Raw genomic sequence first — 16,531 nt, 5'->3', positions numbered from 1 at the left:
TTTTAAAAGTCTTTGATGTTATTAACAATCTCATAATAAGCCTTGTATGTATCTCCTTGTGTAGGAAATTTCCCTAAGTTCTTTAATACTATAAATAATTGGACTTGCAATATTACTAGATGGTGAACTACTCTTCAGAAGAGTTGCTTCAATTTTATTCCCACCAGCAGCCTATAAGAATGTTTCTTCACACCCTCACAAATGTTTGGTATTGTCATATTTAAAAGTTTTTGTCAATTCACTGGCCATACAAGGGTGTATTACTGTAGATTTAATCTGCATATCTCTGATTACTCATATATCAAAGATCCTTTACAGAAATATTTTTATTATTGAATTTTCAGTAATCATTTGCATGTTAAGCCTTGACAATCTACTCTCAGTCTCTTGCTTGTGTTAAAAATAAGTTAGTGATATATTGAAGAGTTTCATTATATTGAGTCAAATAGAGAAAGTAAAATGATTATTAAAACATAGGGAGTTCAAATCAAGTCCTGGCTACATATAAGTCCTAAATCCTTATGTAGCTTTATCTCTCTCTCTGGGCCTTATTTGGAAAATGGTGATAATAATACTTATATGGCTATCATAAATATATCTTTTTTTAAAAAAAAAGTTTAATGCTCTATTTTTAATATTTCAATTTGTATTTAAATCAACTGCAACTTATTTTGTGGAAGATGTGTGGAAAGCATCTAACTGTTTTCCCGGTGGCTAGCCAATTTTCTGATCTTTTTTTGCTGAATGTAGAATCCTTTCTTTGTTGATTTATAATGCTATCAATATCTCTGTGATATAATAAATTCTTATGTTTGAATAAGTACCTTTCTGAATTCTCTGTTCTGATCAATTTTCTTAAAACACGAATTATTACCAGGCCTTTTCGTTGATGATAGTGCCCCTTTATCTACAGGGGACATATTCCAAGACTCCCAGTGGATGCCTTAAGCCATGTACACTAACTACCAAAGCCTATATCTACTATATACACTATGTTTTTTTCTGTACATATATACATATTTATGATAAAGTTCAATTTATGAATTATGTACAGTAAGAGATTAACAGTAAATAATAACAAAATAGAAAAATTATAACAAGATACTATAATAAAAACCATGTGAATGTGAACTCTTTCTCTCTCTCTCTGTTTCAAAACATTGTACTGTACTACACCTACCCTTTGTGATGTAGTATTGGGCTATGATTGACCTTCTGATGACATGTCAGAAGATTCATCTGCTTTATGTGATCTTGGATCATACAGCCTTGAAAAACTGATGATTGGTTGTCAGAGACAAACAATGTTTATGACTAACAGGCAGGTAACAAATACAGCATAGAAACATTGCTGAAAGGAATTATTCGTGGCCCCAAGTGGGACAGAGTGTGGCGGTGTAAGTTGTCATCATGCTACTCAGAATGGCATGCAATTTAAAATGAATGAACGCTTATTTTTGAAATTTCCATTTAATATTTGTAGACTATGGTTGACCATGGGTCACTGAAACCACACATACGGAGGGACAACTATACATTAGTTTTATAACAAGGTTTAATATTTGGTAAAGCAAATAACTCCTTTTACTTTTTCTTCACGCTTTTTTTTTTTTCCTGGTTATTTTTTCCCGTCATGGTTCCATATACATTTAAATATAAGCTTATTAGGTTGCACATCACCTCCCACATCCTTTTGTTATTACAATTGAAATTCATCCTATTTATAGATTAATTTGAGGAAAATTGAGGTCTTTTATATACAAAATTTCTCCACAACTGACATGGTATAATACTCCAGTTATTTAATACTTGTTTTAAAAAACCTTTCATTTATTATTTTCCTCATAGAGAAATCTCACAGCAAACTTTTTACGAATTTCAAATGTTTTTAAATTACCTTTTTCAAATTACTTGTTTCTCCTATATAAGAGTGCAGCTTATTTTTATGTTAACATTTAGTTCAGAAACTTTGATGAACTTTCTTATTGTTTGTCATAATTTTTCTTTAGATGTCTACACATTGTTTATTCAAAAAATGGCATTGTGTGCAATAAGCAGCAGTTTAGTTCAATTCTTTTAATTTTCTATAGTTTTATTTTATTTTCTTGTCCTACACTGCATATGTGTATTTGCTATTAAATGTTGAGATTTTTTTTTTTTACAGTATACACATAGATTTTCTTTCTTTTATAAATCTAGGCTGTAACTGTGTATTTTAATGGGTAGGATTTATTTCTTTGTAGTTATAATTACTGATGTATTTGGAATAATTTCAACCACTTTACTTTGTAGATGCTATTTGCCTATCCCTCATAATTCCTTCTTACTTTTATTTCTCTCTACTGGTATGAGAGTAAAGCATTTGTATTGGAATTAGCAAGTCTAAACTTACCCTTTTTATTCTTCCCTGGGACAATAAAAGAATTCAAGAACTCCTTAATTTTGATTTCCTCCATCTTATTTTCCTATTTTTGTCAAGCATATTAGTTACCTTTTATATTTAAATCAATCAAATTAGTTACTATTATTTTTATCATTTTTAGCAAATAATTATTTAGCATTGCTAATGTTTTTACAATTGCTTTGTTCACCATTGCATAGCACTCCTTTCTTCTGGCTTTACTCTTATACATTTTTCTGTTGGGGAATAACATGATGTGAAGTAAAATATAAAATTATGTTAACAGTATTTTAGGAATATATAGACTTAACAATTTTAGATAAAAGGGATTTTAACCAACGCCAATACAAGAAAGGACAACTATACAAGAATAATAAAATTAAAATAAAACAATATAAATTCAGACTTCATACTCATACTTCTTAAAATTTTTGGTTTTCTGATTTTTGTTTTCCTTTATTTTGCTTTTTATGATCCTTCCCTAGACCAGAGTCAACAATTGTATTCTCTTTTCAAGGACAAAATATGCTTTCAGGCTTCATTAAAGATGCTCTCCTTGGAATGGTGTGGTCATGTTTCTCATCTCCCATATCCATGTAAAAATAGGATTTCCCATCAGACCCGTGAATGTCCAAGTATGTTGAAATTCTCATGTGCTCCTACTTCTTACCACTCTAGGTTTGATTTATCTATCTCCATAACTGTAGAACCTGGTATTTCCCTTTCTTTTAAAATCTAGTACGTATTTTTAAAATTTTAATATGATTATTTTTATACAAAATTTTAATGTATTGAAGTAGGAAAGAGTTCATCTGTGTTAGTTCAGAATTTCACACTGCCAGACAACTCATGACTAGTTTCTAAGATAAACTTAATGTAAGACTTTTTGTTTTGAAGTTTTTTTTTTAAGGTACTTTTGCTTTTAGTGTGGTGACAAAAACAATGTTTTTCTCTTGGTTCAAACCACTGTGAGCTTTCCAAAGTACATGGTTTTAGTAGTAATTTCATCACAAAAATAAAACTGATATATGTGACTTTTAGACTGCTTTACAAAACAATCCTGTGAGTTTGAGTCTTAAGTTATGTTAAAATTGGTATGTCTCAGCTAGGATAAGGATAACCCTAGAAAAGAACCTCTCAATAAAAGAAGCAGTTTGTCAAGAATGACAGCTGAAATTTCCTAGCCTTTAGTGGTAGAGTTGACTGAAATCAAGTCAACAGCCACGTCAGTGGTAGTACCCATGGTCTATGTTTACTAGCACAAATCACAGAGATATAAATGTTAAAATAGCCACTCTTCTCAATAGTTTTGAGCAATGAGTCTGAAATTGTTCTATGGAAGGAACCTATCATGCTTTAAAAATATATATAGTGACTTGTGCTTTCTACTTCATAGCCGTGTGTGTTTAAATCATGTAATCAATTGGGGTTTTTTAGAAAAAAACATTCCAAATATTTTTCTATAATTAAACTTTCACATAGATTTGTTGCAATTATTCTGTGACTTCATACATTCTCTTGGAATTTCCTTGTAGGTACATATAATTCTTTTTGGAAAATACAAGTTTAGATAAAAAACTTTATGACTACCTCAGCAATGCGGTATTGAGCAAGATATAATCTTTGGAGATGACTACGTTGTTATTCATATCTTTTTAGAAGTTTAAAGGAATGTGCACATTCTTAGAAGTTCAAGGGAAATCAAACTTAACTGAGAATTTAAGCGTAAGGAGACACAGTTCAGAACTTGTAAAATTTCTTGTCTTAAAATCTTTGTAGAACAAATTACATTACAAAGAACCACACATAATATTTATTCAGTAGTTGTTTTTGCCAAGAATTGCTTTAAATCCCTTTAAATGAATTAGTATGTTTTATATTCAAAACACACTTAAAAATTATGCCCTTATTACAGATGAGCAATCTGATGCAAAGGGAGGGGGAGTAACTTACCCAAGTCACATGACCAGTAAATACTTGAGCTGGGATAGAAACATAGTTAGATACTGGACTCTCACTATTTAAGAATAGAATAAGAATAATCAAATAGAGGTGAGACTTCAGTGACATGTCCAAACACTTGATGGATTGCTTTTTCTATGGCATCTATTTGATGTGGATACCAAGTATGAGTTGTTGATGTCCATTATTTTCATTTTGCCAAATTGATAGGTAAAATAATTTACACTTAAGTATTTGGGAGTTGGAAGGCAATACTAGCACTTAAGCTTTAATACACAACACGGTAGTTAATTGAGAGTGGTGAGAATTAAATTGTAATTCAGTTTGTAGACTCATGAACTCTTGCACTCTGTAGTAATTGCTCGGAAAGCAAAGAAATGTGGTTTGTTGATTATAAATTTTTCAATTATTCATTGTCCATATTCCTTTTTCTCTAGGTTTTAATATGAATGCTGAATTTCCTAGATGGATTTCTTTTATGATATTTCATGTCCATATTTCATCAATTATAAACATATATTGGTACCCTGTCAAACAACTGAAAGCAGTGCTTTATAAATTTCCAGTAGAAACTAACACAGAATCATTCAGTGATGAGTATGCCACGAGTTAAAATGAGAAATCAATGTTCTTTTGCATTTCATTCAGTTGAAACATTGTAACTGGGTGTATTGTGGGCTTTCCTCCTTGATTATCAACATTCTCAGAAAATATGATCTTTTTAACAAAGATTTGAGACCAATTGATACAATATTTTAATCAATTTATCATTTTTTCTTGGCAAATTTATCTGATAAATACATTTCTGGGTTATTTCTTAATATTTTAGTTGATCTGCCACATTTAATATAAGAATAATTAAAACCCATTGAAAATAAAAGGGGCATTTTCTGAGATAGTAAATCCACAGCAATCTGCTTCCATAATTGTAGGGTAATCAAACGTTGGTCTGCACACTAGTTAGAAATGTCTTAGTTAATTGGGATCCTTGTACAATTGGTCAGGTTTTAGATATTCCTTCCCTTGAATAAGAGGGTATTTAGCTTTATTTATGATCTTGAAAATGCATCTTTTCATTTTCAATTGTAATCTACTTACCACAAATGTTATGTTCATAAGATCCTTAGCCATTATGGTAACAATGATGTTCCAAGAAAACACATCATTGCCAAAACCGTACCACAGATCTACTATCTATTCAAATGAGAGCTCTAAATCTTTTTATTTACTTTCAGAAAACAGTAACTTGGAACTAAAGGATGACCTTGAATCATACTGCTACTAACACATTTTGGTATAGATAATATAGTTGAATTTTTGGCATTTAGGAAGCATTAAAATTCCATCAATGTAACTATTAATTGCAAAAAAAATTGTGATAGGGATTCAAAATGTTGATTAAGATTTAATATTGGCTAAAATATGTTTGATTTTGATGACTGAATAAACACTACCATAGATGTGACAGGAAAAAGAACAAGTTACTTTGATTTTTTTAAATAAAGATATTTTTTTGGATTAAGTTTTTGAATCAAGGCACTTTAAAATTTAGTTTTGATTCACTTCCGCATCAACAATACTTCGATTTTTAGAACTGGAGCATCTTCTAGCCTCTTCTTTATTAAATTACAAAAAAATCTTGTGGAGAAGCTAAGACTTAGAGGTGATGGGCCACAGATTGTGGGTTTGAAAATATATTTGATTTCTTCCATCAATTATCAATACCAATTTCATCATTATATAATAATTTTTTAAAGATTAGATGACATATGAGGATGGCAGAATAAGCTGGTAACCTTGAGACATCATAGATGCTAGAGGTTCCCAAAGGGAAAAGTTTCCCATCTCATCTCTGTAAAAACTGTCAGTGTGGGGGTCTATTATCAACAAACAAACATATGAAAGTAAAACTGCATATGACTTGTTCAAAGGCTGATCATATAGTTTATTACCTAAAACCAGAAACCTTTGAGAGTTAATTAGGGTATAATTACACTGGGACAATGGGCTTAAATTGATACTATCTTAGATAAACAATCAACTTATAACAAGTTCAATGAATCAAAACTCTTTGCCCTGATATGTATTCAGATCAGCACTTTGAATAAAAGGTTTATTCAAAGCAAATGCAAAATTCCAGAACAATATTATGTCTTTTTTTTTTTTTTTAATTTAGAGATGGGGTCTCACCTGTTGCCCAGCTGGAGTGGAGTGGCTATTCACAGGCCAGATCATAGCACACTGTTGCCTTGAACTCCTGACTTCAAGCAATCCTTCCACCTCAGCTCTGGAGTTCCTAAGATTACAGAGATGCACTACCATGCCCAGCCCTAGCATTAGGTCACCTTTTGACCAAAGGCATTCAAAGATATGATTGGATAGATCCCTTAAGGTTAAGCCTCAAGCATTATTCTTAAGGCTGTAAGTCACAGGTCTTGCTAGAGTTAGAATGCTTTTAAACTAGCATACGTGAATTACCTGGGGATTTTGTTAAAATGGAGATTCTGATACAGTAAGGCCAAAGGGGAGCCTGGGATTTTACCTTTCTTACAAACTCCCAGGTGATGCTGATGCTATTGGACCTCGGACCCAACAGCTGATGCTGTTGGATCTTGGACCTCAACTTTACTTGAGTAGTAAAGTTCTAAAGTTAATTTAAGCAATCCATGACTTGATGACCTCGAATTTTATCAAGAAAAAAAGGCTTTTCATTACTCAAGTCAGCAAGGTATGTTACCAGTTTCACCAACAAAAAGCCATTTTAGGTATCCAGTAACCTATTAGCAAAATATTGGTTATTGATCCAAGACAAAAATTTCAGAAGGGCTCTGTTAGTCATTGCTCAAGTATAACCCTCTCTGATAGCATACTGCAGCTAGATTGCATCAGGACTGTGCATTTGTGATTAACATGCCAGCTGATCACCATTCACATATGCTTTTTAAATAGGTACTTGGGTGTTGGTTTAATACAAGTCATATATATGCACAATATGTCACATTGCTTATACCAAGAGTTTCAAAGTAAATTTTAGGGATCATGACTTTTGGTCTATTTCGCCTTTCATCTTTTAGTAACCAATATACACAGTCTATGTAATTTTATAATTGTGTGATCGATTGATACTAGGATGAGGGAGAACCCAAATACTAAAAGGTTGATCTGAAATGGTACATGGAGATATATAGAATATAGAAGTGACCTGCTAATACATAGCCCCCAAATTAGCAATGAAAATCTTTTTTTGTTGTTGCTGTTGTTGTCCCAGATTTATTGAAAATAATAGAGCATTGCAGAAAAAATTCAAACAGGTCCCCGAGGCGTTTTGAAATTCATCCCAACTGTAGGCTGAGTGACCTGCAGGTTGGACAGACTGCCGAAGTCCAAAAGCTTCAGCATTTCCTTAGTGTCAGGATCAACTTCAATTATCCCCTGATCCAGGGCTGAGACCTCAGGAACATAATTGTCTCTCCTTTCTCTCTCCTCCTGCAGCTTGATGGAGATACCTCCTACTGGGCCTCTCTGAATCCGCTTCATCAGATGCGTGACATGGCCTGCTATCTTGCTGCGGAGCTTCTTGCTGGGGATAATGGAGATCTCCTCGCACACATGCTTGTTCGTGTGGAAGTTGTCGTCCAGGCGCGTGTAGTACTTTTCTATGATGACCCAGGCCGCCTTCTTCACGGTTTCGGTGCGAACGCGGCCCATGTTGGCGGATCCTTGGTAAAAGAGTGCAATGAAAGTCTTAATGGTCATCTGAATTCTCCCTGATAGTAATGAGAGAAGTTATCTGGTGCTTTCCAAAATGTATTATTTGAAGGCAAGAGGTTGTGTCTAGAACTAGGCTTCCATCGTAATGACAGGCTTTTTGGGCTTAATGATTCAAAGACTGTATAAACCAGCATAGATAATTTCTAGAAAATGATTTAGAATTAGTGTCGGAAAATATGATAGAAGAGGTTTGACACATTTGGATTCCTATTAGTCATTTAATAATTTTGTCTTTGTGCTTTTATTTGTAATGTAACGAAGCACCATCATTGCATTGTTGAGATGATCAAAAGAGTTACTAGAGATAACATGCTTTGAAAAAATAAGCATAAAATTAGGATTTCACGTTTAAAATAATATTCAACTTCTTATAAATCATTTCATTACAAGTTAATTTTTGTGACTAAAACCCATCAAGATATTGAAGAAAAACAAAACTATCTTTTCTTACCTTCCAATGTTTTAATAATTAGTGATGCCCTATGGTTGGGAATATAAACAAATATATGAATGTAAATAAGGATGTGTATAGATATGGCCTGCTCAGTTCACAAAACTGAACATGTAGAAAATCTAGAATAATGAAGCTTAAAATTCTGTAGCTAACACTATAAAATGTAACCATGCAATCTAGTTTGTTTTGCATCCTAAAGAAGGAATAGTTATCTTCTTTCTTTTCTAAGGTTTGATCCTCCTGCCTGGACAAAAGACACTTGTGCCATATAAATGACCATTTGTTTTAGATTTAAGTGGATAGATACTTTCTTTTCTTTTCTCTTTATAACCGGGATCACAGACATTATGGAAAGCCTCTTTGAAGTTTTATGCTAAGTACTTTCTGCTAAAGCTTTCATTTTCCTCTGCTTTGCTCACTACCTTTCCATTATGATAAATCACTAAAATCACAAAGCTTATCCTTACAGCAAACCTATCATTACTTTCTTTCCTTTTTAAAATTTTCATTTCTTCTATAAAGTTTTGATGACTTAGATAACTTAGACTACACATGACACTTTTAAGAGTAATGTTATACATATGTAGTTTTTTCATGCACTAAACACGGATTTCCCCCTCTACAGCATGTCACATGATAATCACATGGTAATTGTAAAATATATGTTAAATACTACTGAAATGAAAGCAAAAAGAATCAGACCATTTTAAAGCTATCACCTTTCTACATTGTCACAGCATCCATCAATTTCCTCACTTACCATAAGAAAATGTGAATTGAATTTGCTTTCCGAAAGTGCATGTGTTCTTTTCACTGTTATTTGATGGAAATTTTGCATAACTTTTTGTTTCTTATAGAAAATATAATCAATAATTAGTGAATGAATAGTGTACATATCTCAAAAAGAAGGTCTATAAATCTTTATTATAAAATTCTGAAAAGAATAAGAAGTCAGAACTTACTATTTTAGTTTCATATTAGACAATTGTAAAATTATTATAAAGTGAACCAAATTTATTACTTGATTTAAAATAAAATTACATAATGCCCCCTTATAAACTGTTGAACAACAAAGCTTTAAAAAGTAACATAAATATCTAACTGCTATTATTGCAATTACTTTTCATTTTCTGGAAATTAGTCTATAATTATAGTTTATGAAATATCAAATTCTGTGGTAGAAAATGAAAAAAATACGTTTTCTCTTCTGAGTATAAATAAGACATTCTATTAAACTGATATAAAGACATATTTCACAACTTTTTAAGAATTTTCTTTGAACTAAAGACAGTTACTTCTGAATTGCAGTCTCTCAAGTTGTTAAGTCAATTTTGCAAGGTATAAATGTGATACAAAGAGGAGCCTCTTGCTTCTGTAGGCTCTTTGTTGGCAGAAACAATATTTTATTTATCTCTGTGTCCTCAGCATCCAGTATCCTGAAATATGGTGGTTGATCAGTAAATTCCTCATGACTGAATACCTGTATATCTTCAGGATATCCAGGAAAATACTCAATTGTGGTTATTCTTTCCAGTGCAGTTGCCTTTTCCTTAGAGAAGATATCTATTTTGTAGAGCCTACATCACAAAATAGATATGCATGTGAATATTAGAGCAGATATATTTGGTTATGTTTATACCTGTAGTGGTCTATCCTATCATATTTTTCTAATTGTTTTCAGATCAAAAAGAATGTAGTAAAAAGGTACATGGATCTATAAAACATCACTTTTTAGAAAAGTAAGATTATTATTAATCTAATAAAATAATGTGTTCAGTAGTTTTGTCAGTTAGAACCAAATAAATCTGATGCTGAATATGATTTCCAAACTCCCCAGATAATTAGATTAATCCCACATCTTGATTCATAATATGCTATCATTGTTCACCCATGAATGGCCATATTTTAAAAAACATAATTAACTAGCCATAGAATGAACATTAGTGAACTTACCACCTGGACGAAGAACTAGATGAATAGTAACTAACATTTGCCTGGTTTTGCTTCTCTATCGTACCTCTCACAGAATTATCTTGACATTTGTGTTTGTAATTTCCTTCTAACTCAAATATGTATGCCTAAAAATATGTTATTTAGTTATTAGTTTCTGAACTTATGAAAGGGGTTTTAAATGTAGTTTAATATGAATCAGAACTGAATAAATGTATGCTTAGAATTAATTAATTCATACTTATAAAATTCTACAAATAGTATATTATATTCCAGACATTTTATTAGCCTCTATGAAATGAATCAAAATTTGGCAATCTCCCAGCTTTGCAGGAGTTCTCATTCTTTTGGTGAACACAGACAAATAAACTTACAGTTATTATGTGATTTGACAGAGAAAGGACTCCTAATGCTTTATGATATGTACTAGCAAGTGGACTGAGTTGAGCCTTGAAGAATGAGCAGGATTTACTTAAGCAACAAGGGATAATGGCATTCCAAGATTTTTTATGTTTGCATGATGTATGTAAACTGGTAGTGTAAAACAAAGCTGGAAAGGAAGGCAGAAGCCAGATGGCGAAGAGCTTTGCAAACCATACACAGTGTTAAGGCGTTTCTTTGTAGGTTATAAGAAGTCTGGGAAAATTTAAAGAAGATGGATTAAATGGTCTGTTTTGCTATTTAGAGAAATCATCCTAATAGCAGCCTGGAGGACAGGTAACAAAGAAGTCAAATGTGGTCACCAGACTATGACAATAATCCAGGTAAGAGTAAGAAATGTTGAGGATTGATCTCAGACAGAGAGTGAGATGGAAAGAAGTGAGAAATTTATAAGGACTTTAGATGAGAATAACAAGACTTGTTTACAAATGTGAATGATCAATAAGAATTATGTTGAAAGGTGAGAAATTTAAGATTTCCAGATTTCCAGATTTGATTACTGAGTCACTGGTAAAACCATTAGCCTGGTCTAGAGAATTTTGTGAAAAGATGTTTAATGAGGGATCATATGAGAGTGTGAGGAAAGAGTTTAGTCTTGGACCTGTTGAATTTCCTAGAACCTATAGGACAACAGCTAAACATATAGCTGAGCACCCAAACACAAGGCATTATACTAAGAGTTCTGAAAAATTCAAAATCAAACAGCTCTGAGTCTCAACAATTTTGCTCTCTGGGAAGGAATAATGCAAACACCCAAGTATTTTTCAGATTCCTAGGTGATATCAAACAGGAACAAAGAGTGCTGTGATTTGCCAAAGAGAAAACTCTCTTCTGTTTGTGTGATCAGGATGGGCAGCATGAGTGAGATGTTCCTTGAGGTTCGCCATGCAAAGCTCATGAGTGCTTTGGTTAGCAGAAATGGTGGGGAAGGAAGGAAGGAAGGAAGGAGGGAGGGAGGGAAGGAGGGAAGGAAGGAAGGAAGAAACAGAGGCTAGAGAAAGATATAACAGAAAGCAGCATGGTATAGAGGCAGGGTATGTGGAAAACATTTACAGCTCTTCCAGTCCTTCATTCTGACTACAATTTGAGATTCAAAAAGGAGACTAGTGAGTAATAATCTGTAATAAAAATTGGGAACAGATTAGGAAGAACGTTGAATGCTAGGAATTGTAGTTTACTTAGTTGGCAGCCTCCTTGTGGATTGGAGCTATAAGCTTAAATATGGTGTTAAAGGTAAAATGATCATATCAGAGTTTCACTTGAAGAAAATTAATGAGGTCCAAATATATGAGGTGAACTGAGGAGGACAGAAAATGCCTGTGAGGACCCTGTTTAGAACCCTATTATAATAATCTATAAAGAGAAAATGGAAGTTATAAAGGACAGCAGAAAAGAAGGAATAGAATGGATGTGATTTCATATTATTTTCAAACTTTTTAAATTAAAGATGAAAGGAAGGAGGGAGACAAGGATGGTTCTAAGAATTTGGGTCAAGCACTTGCTGGGAAGTTTGGTGACAGCTATGTGGGCCTGGGATCATCCCGATGACTATGTGTTAGAACAATTTTATGGGTCTGGGTGATTGGGAAGAAAGAATTTATCTGAGAAGAAACAACTACCAAAAATAGCAAAGCCAGGAAAGATAAAGACTAAGAAAAATTTAAGTCATTTAAGACTAGCTTGGGCAGCATGGTGAGACACTGTCTCTACAAAAAATAGAAAAAAAAATCCCTGGATGTGGTGTTGGGTGCTTGTAATGGCAGCTCACTCAGAAGGCTGGGGTAGAAGAATCGCCTGAACGTGAGTAGTTGAGGCTGTAGTGAGCCATGATCATGCCTCTGAACCCCGGTCTGGGTAACAAAGTGAGATCCTGTCTAAAGAAAAAATAAAAAAAAAAAGACTCATTTCTTATCTTTGGATGAATGGATTTTTCAAAATTATGGGCATAGAGGAAAGACTACAAAGGGACATGGGATTTTTCCTTTATTTTACAAAAGGATTTAGTTTGAATAAAATTCCACAAGTTATTTTCCAGCTTTAATATTCTGGAATTCTAAGACTCTGTGAATCTTAGATCTCCTTGAGAGATTGGAAAGTGGATAAGTAGAGGTGTTGTATATAAGGAAGGCTGTATTTTATTTGTCAATAAAGGGCAATGGTCAGCAAGGGAAGAGACAGTGACAAAGAAAAAAAATGATAATGATGGAGCAAGATCCCTGGAGGAGAGCTAAAGCAGAGATGAGGACATTTGCTGTGGCAAGCTGATGCAGCTCCACAGGAGCACTGACGAAAAAGGCGTTGGGTAAAGATAGAAGAAGGCTAGAGAAGGGATTTGAGAAAGTGCATTTCGTTGGGCTCAGCCCAAGTAGTAAATTAATAAGTGACGTTTCTCTTCTGGGAATGAAGGGGTAAGGAGAGGGAACTGGTGGGATCAGTAACATCTGCTATCAGGAGTGCAATAGACAAGAGATGCACTGAAAATTGCCAAATAGCAGTGAGGAGCAGATTCCTTTGAGTCTACACATTCCTTTGTCTGCATGGCCTCTCTGTATGATTTCCTTAAGCAGAGAGTGTTAATCTAGAATGTTTAAAAACATATTCATAGATGAATGTATTTGTCCTGTAGCCCTCTTCAGTGAGGTTAATTGAGGCTATAAAGCCCAGGGACATGCAGGCCTGACATGGGACAAAAGGCATTTGATATGACCTGAAAGGGAGATGGTGTTTCTGTGATCCATTGCACTTCATTTAAAGTAACTGGTATAGATAGATTGTTAGAGAGGATTTTCCTCACTACAATTTCACATCCACTGAGCCCAAATTATCATAGTCAGCAGTTTCTTAGCTTTTGATAGAGGGCAAAAAGGAAAGCAGGGTGAGAAGTACTGAGCTAAACCTCTTGTCTGATTTTATCCGGCCTTAGAGAATCTAGGGTACATAGAAATGCAATGTTTAAAATATTGGCTACATATAAAGATCAAAGAAAGGGATTACAAAGATAGCTTAATTTTTTTTAATGAGAAAATTTATACACATGTAGAACATAGCAGTGGTAACATGTGATGTTTGGACATTTTCAAAGTGAGTAAAGAGAGTCTTCAAGTGAACTCTTAGAAAAATCTTTTCTGTCAGTAGTCATCTATAAACTTCCCTGGCTTGGAGTCACAGCTGGGAAACTGGAGCAGGGTCAAGGGCACATAGCATTTCTTAGCACCAACAGATCCACAGTAATTGGACTTCAAAACCATGCTGAGTCCCTGTTTCTTAAAAACCAAACTGAGAATTATGTAGCGTTTAGCAACAAATAATATTCCCTGGCCAAAATCTAACGCTGCACTTGTAGACAATGTACAATCTGGATCCATTCCACCTGCTTGTGAAAGCTGCCAAATGTTTACTTTCTTCTAATTTTGTCCTGTGTTGTGTTTCACTCATAACACATATTTTGCACCAAAAATAATTTAGTGGGTTACTGGGAATAGAGTCATAAATGAGGAGAAAATGGAGAAACTGCTGGCTGGTGGAACAGCCCACGATTAATAAATTGTGCAACATGTGATTTGGCAGCTCTTTGATTCACCAGCAGAGTCCCCTCCCTTGTAAATTCTAGTTGGCTTTCCCATACATTATTATGTGGATTCCTTATAACCACTTCCCTTTCTGATTTTCCAGAGACAGGGTATAAAATTTCCCTAAACGCCAATAAAATGTGAAATCTTATCCCTCTCTTTAGGCTGGCTTTGTGTAGTCATCTTCTAAAATAAGAACAGCAAATGTCTTAAACGTTGCTATTTTCTATTTTTATGTTCATTCAATAGTTACAATTCTTCACAGTTTTCATTTCAGTGGCAGTTTGTTAAAATTTGAGAGATAGATATTAATAGAAATTATACATATTTTCTTTTTGTCTTTAAAAATAAAATTAATTTCTCATAATGCTGTGAAGAAAAATCCACATCCTTAAATTAGTACAGATTATATACTAATTTCTCTACCTAATCAAAATCTATAGATGAGTGGACTTGAAAGAAGTACATTAACTTCAAATCCATTAACACATAATTTTAGTTTGCTGTTATATTCCTGAAGTAACATAAAAACACTGGGGTTGGATGTTGATTCTGTTTACATAATCAGAGAATATTTGTTTTTTATGGAGGCATATGTTTAGTCATTGTTATTAATTGTGACACACTAAAAAAGGATGTTTTACCGTATTTTACTATACTGAAGCATTTGTTGACAAGCTTTTAAAAGGAGGTTTTCATTTTGTGCAATGGAGGAGAGGAAGGATATAAATAGCTTTCATCGTGTGCAGTGTCTTTGGAGAATAATTTTTTTCTTTCTTTTCTTTTTATTTTTTAAATGGAACTTTGGCAAGGAAAAGCCTAGAATATATACACAGCATTACATCATTTGTATTAAATCATTTTGTATTTTGAGGGCTTTCTAGATTCAGAAAGTAAAAATTAGTTAGAATGAAAAGATAAATCATTCAATATGTCCAAAAGCCTCAGAACCCATGTTCCCCAGTATCAAAAAAGTTCATGGCATATTTATATGAGACCTGCAATGTACAAGCCTTGAATGTTTAGAAGTTGCCTTGGAATGCAACTAGAGAAACAAAATTTGCAAAACGATTTAAGTAAGTTTGGGACGAAAGGAGTTGTAGCTTCATTTAACTTTCATTATTATAGCTCTCTATAAAATTTAAGTAATGCAAGTAATATTTTGAGGGTTCTTATATGCTTTTCTCTTTAGCATTTCTGACTACATGACTTTCCTGCTTATTGGACTTGAGCATTTCCCTGCCTCTGGGCATGGGATTTGGGGTTGGGTAGTGTTGTATAGATTAATACATTGGACATGTTTCTAAAGAGAGAGACTTAATATTTAGCTATGTTTGCACAGAAGATAATAAGCTTGAAAGCCAGGTTTAGGGGAAGGGAAAGAATTGTTCAAATTTCTTTCACTTGCATTAAGATATCAAAGATCCAGCCTGAAGGAGCCATACATAGAGTTAGGCTTCTGTGTGGATAGAATGTCCCCTCTGCTTCCCTCAGTGAGGCACTTTGGTGGTAGAAAACAGGACATATAGAAAGTAAAAGGCAACTTCTTCTCTCTAGCCTCAGGAAAACATGAGAAGCTTTGGAGAAAGAGGGAGAGGAAAAGAGAAAAGTAGCCAGATGTGTGTCTCTAATTCATGTGTCTCTAATTCATGGTGTGTCTCTAATTCATCTGCCTAGGAGGTATGTCACATACTTAGGGTAGGACAATGAGAACGGGATGGCATCAGCTAATTCCCCATCAAGAAGAAACAAGGAGGGAGGGGGTTCCAATATAGGGCAGTTTGGTCTAGCCAGGAAGCAAAGCAGCATAGTTAGAGAGGATAGGTCAGGCTGACACACCTCAGCCTCCTTCAGCTCCTGTGATTGGTAGCTGAGATGAGATCCAGGGGACTTGTGGGGTGCAGGGGTTGGGGGTTGGTGAGCTATGGCCAAGACTGCAGTGGGCCATCAGGCTTGGGGAGTGATGGAGACTCAGCACAGACT

General features: G+C 33.9%; 1 protein-coding gene across 1 annotated transcript; it reads right to left on the bottom strand.

Annotated features, from left to right (window-relative positions):
* Positions 1–7,620: 7,620 nt before the first annotated feature.
* LOC112621318 (40S ribosomal protein S17-like) lies at positions 7,621–8,071 on the bottom strand. Its single transcript, XM_025380705.1, has one exon. The coding sequence runs from the start codon at positions 8,069–8,071 to the stop codon at positions 7,667–7,669; it is 405 nt and encodes a 134-aa protein (XP_025236490.1). The 3' UTR covers positions 7,621–7,666.
* Between the last annotated feature and the right edge of the window lie 8,460 nt (positions 8,072–16,531).

Source organism: Theropithecus gelada, chromosome 3, assembly GCF_003255815.1.
Source record: "Theropithecus gelada isolate Dixy chromosome 3, Tgel_1.0, whole genome shotgun sequence".
Classification (NCBI taxonomy): Eukaryota; Metazoa; Chordata; class Mammalia; order Primates; family Cercopithecidae; genus Theropithecus; species Theropithecus gelada.
Note: the sequence above shows the minus strand (reverse complement) of the source record. Positions and strands in the feature narration are given on the sequence as shown.